Source organism: Mixophyes fleayi, chromosome 3, assembly GCF_038048845.1.
Source record: "Mixophyes fleayi isolate aMixFle1 chromosome 3, aMixFle1.hap1, whole genome shotgun sequence".
Taxonomy (NCBI): Eukaryota; Metazoa; Chordata; class Amphibia; order Anura; family Limnodynastidae; genus Mixophyes; species Mixophyes fleayi.
The window spans coordinates 160948966-160958196 of NC_134404.1; the positions used below are offsets into that span (position 1 = coordinate 160948966).

At 39.5% G+C, this 9231-nt stretch overlaps 1 protein-coding gene across 3 annotated transcripts; it reads left to right on the forward strand.

The window, feature by feature from the left end:
• The first annotated feature begins 638 nt into the window (after positions 1–638).
• IRAK1BP1 (interleukin 1 receptor associated kinase 1 binding protein 1) lies at positions 639–8457 on the forward strand. 3 transcript variants are annotated; one of them, XM_075200614.1, is made up of 4 exons: positions 639–988; positions 6301–6366; positions 7073–7185; positions 8126–8457. In XM_075200614.1, exons 1-4 carry the CDS (start codon positions 704–706, stop codon positions 8397–8399), a joined length of 738 nt encoding a protein of 245 aa, XP_075056715.1. In that variant the 5' UTR covers positions 639–703; the 3' UTR covers positions 8400–8457. The 3 variants fall into 3 exon arrangements, with proteins under 3 accessions (XP_075056715.1, XP_075056716.1, XP_075056714.1); XM_075200615.1 differs by having other exon boundaries at positions 642–988; positions 7055–7185; XM_075200613.1 differs by having other exon boundaries at positions 643–988; positions 7055–7185; positions 8144–8457.
• The last annotated feature ends 774 nt before the right edge of the window (positions 8458–9231 follow it).

Consider the following 9231-nt stretch of genomic DNA (forward strand, 5'->3'; position numbering starts at 1 on the left):
GTTTGTACACAGGGCCATAACTAGGGCTGTGCGATAGGTGCGATCGCCCAGGGCGCAGCGCTGAAGGGTGGCGCAATTTAGGAATATTTTAGGTTCATTTGGTTAAAATTGAGTGCTAGGGGGGCGGCATTTGTCTTTCTTGCCTCAGGCACTAGAATTCTAAGTTACGGCTCTGTTTGTATACACTCCCAGTGTTTGCCTAGATTTTTTCCCATAATCCAAAGATAGACATGCTAGGTTGTTTTTTGTGATTTAGAGTAAACCTGCACCTAATTGCCAGAGCCCTAGCTTAATATGTTAGCGTCCAGGATAGGAAGGAAAACTGCCACCACCTAGCCTTCAATTTTATTCAAATTAACCTAAAATATTCCTAAAATGCACTCCCTTCAGGATTGCGCCCTGCTAAATGCAATATTAATAAGTGACCCTCAATTGTCCTGGATTTATCAGTTGCCCCAACTAATCAAAATACACAGCAATGCCTTGGTTTCTGTGACGTTCACTGCAGTTGCCTGAACGTACGGTGATACGATGATACACCGGAGAGCCCCCAGAGGCTCAAATAAATATTTTACAAGCTGACAGAGAGGCAGCTTTCCATGTATTACGTAACAGCCTAAGTGCGTCACACGTCGGTTATACGTACAGAGCCAGAGCAGACGCGTGGGTACGCCGCTTCAGTTACCATAGTAATGACTCAATCATGGCTACTCTGCCGCCGGTCTCACGTCTCTTTACCTCTGTTCAGCCCGCGGATATCGCGAACATGGCTGCAGAGGAGGTGGAAAATAGTCCGGGTTTAGTGGTTGGGCAGAGAGGAGGACGGGAGGTGCAGGTGACCGGGACAGCAGAGCTCAGCGCTGCACCAGACACAGCCCGGGTGTGTTTTCGGGTGACCAGTAGTAAAGGGGCAGCGGCGGAGGCGAGAACTAGCGTCCAAAGGAGACTGGAGTACATTGAGCAGAGTCTGCGCCAGAGAGGTGTCATGGTGAGAAAACAAAGTATTGCGTTCTGTTCATAAGTGCAATGGAGGATAGCAAGTGGCATATTGATAGTGTGTGACATATACACTAGTATTGTGCGCACAAACGTACCGAAAGACAGTGCAAAACTAAAACGCTGCACAAAGGTGACGTAAATGTGTTAATTTGCCTACGGTGCCTTAAAATACTAAGGACACATTATTTAAGAACTCAATAAAAATAATTGCTCTGTATAAGGGTCTGTAGTCCTGAGCAGTTATATATGTGCCCATAGAATGTTGCCCTGGACTGCGGTCATAGAGAGGTGAACATAGTCTACGTGGACCCCAAAATAGCGATTATGGCACAATAAATGCTTTGTCTTTTTTTTTTTTTTTTATCAAATATTGTTATTCAAGTTGTATCATTACATAAAGTATATATTTACATTTCAAGAAAATATACTACTATTTCGATAACATTCAATATAATATATTTTATATGTTTTCAAGTTGATAATATAACAATATATGTGATTTTGACATTGATATCACAAAGAAATGCTTTGTCTTTACTCACTGCATACTGGAACCAAAAATAGGATAAGCTGTGTCCAGGCTCAGTCCATTATGCAGCAAGTATAGACAAAGTATTCCTCATGGTGATCTATAGGGGAACATTTATCAACACACAAATAGTTTTCAATCCTTATCGCATTGATAAGGATTGAACTATTTCTCATATTGATTAAAAAAGCAACACAGGAACAGCAGTTCCGAAAAACTGCTGTTCCTGTGAAGTGGAAAACATACTTGCCACTGCCTCTTCGTTCCCGAAGCAGCATGCGATGAACGGGGCTCCTCTTCACAATCCAGTGCGCATGCGCAGAGTGAAGCCCTCGGGCATGCGCACAAACATCTCTGGTCTCTCTTGGCAATTATAGTTGCAGAGAGAGAGAGCGTGAGTGACAGGGAGGGATCATGTGATCCCTCCACACATGTGCTGTCCAGCTCTGCTCTTCGGAGCAGAGCTGACAGCACTGAAACCTTTCATTTATGATAGTGTACGTACATTAACATGATTGAAAAGTTAATTTCATTTATTGTTAAAAGCTTTACTGTGCACTCCCCATACACTGTTATGGGGAGTGCTCATTAAAACAATAGGAAATGCAAAGCAGCAGATATCTATGATATTTGCGATGCAACAATCATAAATAGCAAATTAGTGTTTAACAGTTTTCGGGGATTTTACAGGGGGGAAACCTTTGATAAATAGGCCCCATAGAGGGCTGCTTACATTTTTGCCTTTCCAGTAAATGCATTGTGGGGTATGTTGCAGGTTGATATACATGCTTTTGTGAGTATATGTGGTTGTGATTAAGAAGCAGGAGCAGTGTTGGAACTACTGGCACAATAGGGAATGTCGCTGTGGCAAGACAACAAGGTGAAGGGGCCCTGCAATACTGGTTTAATACCTGCACATACAAGTATGTTCCCCTAAGGAGGCAACAGGAGTTGAGCATCAGAATGTAGGAAAATAGTTTATACATTTTCTCTCTGAAAAGGTAATAGTTTATGGTGATTAAAGTGATGTCATTTACAGTCTACAGTGGACTAATTCAAATATTTGTTTACTTGGACAGCAAAACTGTTAAGATTACCTCTGCTTAATAGTCTTCATCTGTGGCATAACTTTATGTATGCAAATTAGTCTTAGATTTGTTTACTTAATAGGATCTGTGTGCTATTTACAGTATTTTGTCTAGTAATTGACCTGTGAATGTCTAAAGCTGGGTACACACTACAGGTTTTTCGTCCAATAATTGGACAAATCAGCCGACATCCGACTGTTTGATCAGATATCGTGTAGTGTGTATACTTACACAATAATCTAAAGTCACCCCAAAGTGCCGATCATCGTGTCGTTTGGTTGGTCGTACTGTTTAATTTTTGCCGACCAATCACCTTCCAATCCTGCAGTGTATATGAATTCACCCGACTATCGGCCAATAATGTATCTCAGAGTGACAGGTCTCAGTCTACCTGCTGCTGATCTTGTCATGATCCACGGTCTCTGTCAACTGTCTGCAGCTGTTTTTCTTTAGAGAAGAAACTGATATGGATGGTATGGGCTGCTCCCCACTCTCTCACCCTGCACATGTAGTCTTAACCCTCTGTGTGCTGGCTGGAACGGATAAGATTAGTGCAGCATGAGAAGATTAGAGCAGCGTCCCCTGCGGTTAAACTTCAGCTGCCAGAGATAATGCTGTCACACAGAATTTACGGCCTGTTTTCAGTTCGGCACTTAACACAGTGCTGTGTCAAGACAGGCTGCCAAATACAATTGCCGGGCTCCGTTGAACATCTCTCAATGAATTAAGACCTGAGCTGTCACTTGCCTTTTATGGACTACCTTGCAGCCGATAATTTTGACAGCTGAAGAGCAGAGATCTGATGATAATCGTGTATAGTGTGTACACGTCAATCGGTATGCTGATCGGGATTTTTTTTATTTATTCTGTCGTTGGTATATCGTTAATTGTTTACTTCTTTTGAATAAATCCTTCCACTGAGCGAAGGATGGAGAGAGGCCACAATGATTGCTGATTACCTTGAAGATTCTTTAATTACTGCCAGCACTAAGCATAGGTGAACGCATTCCAGTTATCCAGTGAAAGCTCCCCTGTCGATAGAAGCATTCACTTGGAAGGTCTTTTTTTCTTTGCAAAAGGGATCTTGTGTTATGAAATCCATCAGTTTATTAAAACACTAACAAGTAGTTCCACCTCCAACTTCATATCCATGGTTATCTGCACTTTCCAACTTAATCCTGTGCCATAGCAGGGAACCTTTGAAGGAATGATCTGAACCAGCTCAATTGCACTTCATGGATACTAGTTATAATCAGGATAGATTCAGGCTTAGTAGCAATAGATATCCTTATTCAAATAGGTTGGTCTACACCAGTGATGGGCAACTTGATACACTTAAACATGCTACATGCACCGCGCTCCAACCTTCGAAAGGGCGGCATATTACCCTTGTCTTTTGTTTGAGGCTCCGCTGGGATTTCGCATATAATTGAATTTGCCCCATAGTGTGATAGCATTGGCTTGACTTAAGCCATTAAAATCTTTACACCTTATAATTGAGAACCGTTTGATCATATGCTGTTTAAAATTATGTACTATTTGTTATTCTGAGGACTATTTGAGTGTACATGTTCTTTGTGACAACATATTGGCTAGACCGGGGCTGGCAAACTAGTCAGAGACGAAGAGCTAAAATATATCTATAGTTACCGCAAAGAGACAACTTTACCTTTTATATGTGTGTGCATATTCATATACACAGTATAATCACACATACATTGAAAACATAACATAATTTACAGTATTTTGCTTATGCAAAAAAGAAAATATCCAACTGTGTAAACATTTTCACAATCGTGAAATCTGCACAGTTCTTACCGCTTACCTCACTGTTGTGTCTGGCAGAGATGGGTTAAAAGGATTACTTATAGTCTTCACATTAGCTTACTCTGTTACTGCAGCCAAAATCGCTGTGGAGGGAACTGTGAAAGTGGGGATAAAAAAACTCATAAATGACCAACATGCCCCTTAGATCTCCCCACATGCCCCTTATATGCACATCAGCCTCCACACATGTCACCAGACCTCTCCACATACCAGCAGATCTCCCCACATGCTATCAGTCCTACCCAAATGCCCATTGCATGCCTATCAGACCACCTAATGTTTCTAGTGGGAAATAATGGGCTCAGGTTGCAATGGATTAATATCGTGACACTCATGTTGTCAAGTATTGTTTATTTTGTGAAGGATATAATATAAGGAGTAATCTAAAAAGAAGGCATTATGTCGCAGTTACTTAGGTTTTATAGACAAGGACCCTAAAATCATTTGCATATAAGGTATAAACATGATTTTCGGACATTTTATAGGTTTAATACCGATTAAAAGCTTGAGCATGCTTAGTAAGCCCAAATACGCCTTCCTAACAAACTATGTGGTGAAGTTTCTAGAAAGGCCTTGACTATATAAGCATTGCAAAATCACTTGGTTATGTAAAGTAATACGCACATGAAAGTACAAACAACAAAACGGGGTTTCAGCGGTCATTTCGTCAAACCTGCCACACTGACATGCCATCAGACCTCCTCACATGTCCCTTACATGACAATCTAGCATTCCCACATGCCATCAGACCTCCCTACATGTCAACAAACCCCCACGGTTTGCATGAGATCTCCTTACATGCCATCAGATCTCATCTGTCCCTTACCTCTCACACCTTCCACACTTAGCCACTGGAACCCACATAGAGGAAGGGGGGAGAGCACACTACACTCTTTCCTCTTCTTTTCCTGTTTGGATTATTTGATGGCACTGTGACATCCCTGTGTTGTGCAGAGTAGGTCACATGATGCAGCTGCTTCCAGGCAGTCTTAAGCAATTGGAAGCTGTTGACTGGGTTCTAATCTGCCCCTGCTGCCACCCAGAGCACCATGCTGCAGCTATGCTCCCAGCAAGGAGTCGCATTTTAAAGTACAAAGAGTTGTGGGTTGGCCACCGCTGGGCTAGAAAGCACTTGCTACTTATGATGCAGTGTCTATTTTCGATGACTTCCTGTATTAGCAATTTGTTTTAGGGAATTTGGTTCACATTAAGCATTTTCGGATTATTAAAAGTATAACGTATTGGGAAGAGGTTCTTTAAAAATTAGTTACATGTACCTTAGTTTCTAAGGTATTTTGGGCTCTAAAATTCTAATATAATCCTGCAATTGTGACCATTTGTGAACTTTGTCACGTTGTGGTGTAAATTATAGTCAATTATTCAGCCTGTGTACAACCATAACTCTGGCTCTTGGTAAAGCTGGGTATACACTACAGAATTTTCCACCAACTTTTTATGCCGATCAATTTTACATGCGATCGATGGTCCGATCGCTTGGTCCTTGGACTGCATACACATTGTTTTAGACGATAAAGGGAAGAGCAGCTGTCCCATTAGCGACTTTTTACAGCTATGTTGTCGTGAGCAATGACTAATTTCGTACTCACTGTTGTGGATCGGTCGGAAGTTTATACACACTACACAACGGAAACGAGATTGGAACGAAAATATTTAATGGTACGACCAACCAAATGAGGCGACAATGGTCAATTTGGGCAGACTTTCAACCGCCGTGTCACTACACACACTGACCTGACTTTTGAATGAGCGGTCGTATGTCGGCTGATTGAGCCAATTATTGGACGAAAACCGTGTAGTGTGTACCTAGCTTAAAGCATACCTTTTTCTTTTTCTCAGGATGAAAACATAACCATTTCCAAGGAAATTCAAAGAACAGCTAATACATATCAAATGGAAGCTGAGGTAAGAATAGTCTGAGGAACTATGAAAGTTTCTTGACTACAGAGGCTATAGCTGGTAAAATCTATGTGCTGGTTTTTGTTCCTGCTCCTCTGAATATATTAGTACTATATAAATAATGGCAGCTGGCTGGCACCATGTCGTTCTGTAGCTGTTCTGCCCACTGGAAGCAAAGCAGGCTGGAACTCGGTGGTCCTGATATCAAGGGGTATTTTTGTCCAAGGAATTGTATGGCATACACACACACACACACACACACACACACACACACACACACACACAATACAAATTTTTTTATGTCATGACCTACACGACAACCTTCCTGAAATTATGTATTACACTAATTTAGTAATTAATTGATTGTTAATGATATTATTTTGAGCTGTTCATATCTAGGCCTTCACCGTTGCTTTTTGCTCAACTATGTATTTCTAATTCCTTATATTTTAATACCTTGTATTGATATCTTGACACATTGAATTGTTATTTAAGGTTTCACAATATCTATACTTTCTATCTAAATTTAAGCTCATTCATTTTTTGTTTTGCCGTTCTCGCCTTAACAACATTGCGCATTTGTTTTGCTTATTTTGCATATGATCCAGAACTTTCTAAGTGGCAAGTGTTTTATGCCCAGTACTGGTACATTATCGGTTTGTATATATATTCGTTATTTTTTTTTCATTTTCAGGTTTGTGTTATTTTTAAGGATTTTGAAAAACTGCAGGACATTTGCAACATACTTGTCGAAAAATTAGACCGTTCTGTATGTATCTCTTCACCCCAGTTCTTCCACTCTCCAGAGGGCATAGAAAAGTTAAGGTATTTAAATCAACCTTGTATTGACAGATTAAAAGTCTTTATCTGTTCAGTATTTTCTGTGGGAAAGCCAAGTTATTGTGTAGTGCACAAAATAGGATAAGTATAGTTGACTTTATAGTTCAGTTGAGATCCGTTATGGTCATAAGGAGACTCGTATGTTTTTTACTTCACTAACACACATTTTAATTATTTAGTTGGTGACTTTTATTATGATAGTAATTTTTTATGAATCATTAATAAAGTTGTGATGTTAATATTGAGAGGATCCATAATGGATCTCAACTACACTTAGCTTGTTTTGTGCACTACAAAATAACTCTCGGCTTTCCAATTTGTTCATTGATTGATTCAGTTTAGTTGTAGCACATCCCTGAGCAAATATTACTTTACAAACATAGGATCTTATCAAATTATATTTGGTAGTCAACAATAGAATTTCACTTCTTAAAGGGGATCTTGTGCAATAATATCAGGTTTTTCTTGTACCTAGTACGGCGGTTCCCAAAATGTGCGCTGCGGCTCCCACGGGTGCCGCAGCGCTGTCACAGGGGTGCCTGGGGCCAGCCGTAGAAAAAAACAAACAACACAAAAACTTACCAATCCGAGAGGGCAGTGTGACTGGGGGCAGAGAGGGCAGAGTGTCTGGGGGCAGAGTGTCTGGGGGCAGAGAGGGCATTTTTGCATACAACTAAATAAGTATTTCTGTCTGGACCTAAATACTTATTGCAATTTTTTGACCCAACTAAAACAGGACTGCTCAGTAATTATTTTGGAGGGGTGCCTTGAAAAAATTATGGAGACTCTAAGGGTGCCGCGAACTGCAAAAGTTTGGGAACCACTGACCTAGTATTTTATGTTGAAAGCAAAGGGAGATAGTTTTTATACATATATTGTTATTACACAAGGAGAATAATATATTCCTTGTATTTTGTTAAAATAGAACTATTGTCTGTTTCAGGCGTGAAGTTTGTCTTAATGCAGTAAGTAACGCACGACGCAAAGCTCAGGAAGTCTGTCGCCTCGTTGGTCAGTCACTCGGAAAGGTGCTAATTATCAGAGAAGAGGAAATGAAGGAACTGGAGGATCAAACGGAGAGCAGTTGTGCATCTTCCTCCATTCAACATAAAATTAAAAGTGGTACAGTTTATGCAGCATCAAAAGTATCTGCAACTTTTGAAATAAAAGGAAAAGAGCGAAACAAAAAAAGTTGCTGATACTTGTTAAAGCAATACTTGTTACAGTTTATACAATACAGATATATTTTGCATTTTTTTAGTGTTGATTTTATGAATTTTTATACAGTACAAAACATATGGCACAGCATATATATGACAAGACTAATAAACAGTCTTATGTTAAAGAGCATATTATTGTCAGATGTCCATAGATTAAAAAAATCTATATATTCTACATGACAATAGAATATTGCTTATGAATTGAAGACTGCAGAAACGTGACTGTCATGTGGATATTTTTCCTTCAATCATTATTATTTTTGTAAAAATTGAATGAAATTATTTTTAGGATTTTGTAGGTAAATCGGACAGACCCTCTATCAAAACTATAGCACTGAAGGAAGAAGGTAACAAACAGGATATTAACATTCATTATTTAGATTTTTAATCTTATTCTAATCAGAACCTCTGTAAAATAAAGCTCATTTTACACGTGGATAAACCAACATAAAACACTTTGGTGTCTGGTTTTCCTTCTATTATGGAACAAAGATTTTTTGGAATAAGTCGCAACTGGGAAGGTAATGAAATTAACGGGTTTTCTGAGTATCACAACATGAATGGATTTCATCAATGGTAACATGTAAAATAATAAAATAATAGTAAATCGTCCACAGTCACAATATGAAATATATAAAGTCCCAATATGCAATCTTTTCAGGTCATCTGAATGTGATTCCAAATAATCACTCGATATACTCCCATCCGTTTCTCCCAGGGTCCACCATCCAGTTCATATAAATACGGAAGACAAGAAGAAACAAGGAATCCCTTGTAGTGTAGTATTCCAATATAGAAATCTTTTGTGAAT

Bases quoted from the DNA above. Each gene is read 5' to 3' on its own strand.
- IRAK1BP1 (XM_075200615.1), top strand. From the start codon at position 704: ATGGCTACTCTGCCGCCGGTCTCACGTCTCTTTACCTCTGTTCAGCCC. The intron at 989-6,300 runs GTGAGAAAACAA...TCTTTTTCTCAG, and splicing joins TGCGCCAGAGAGGTGTCATG to GATGAAAACATAACCATTTC. The intron at 6,367-7,054 runs GTAAGAATAGTC...TTTCATTTTCAG, and splicing joins CATATCAAATGGAAGCTGAG to GTTTGTGTTATTTTTAAGGA.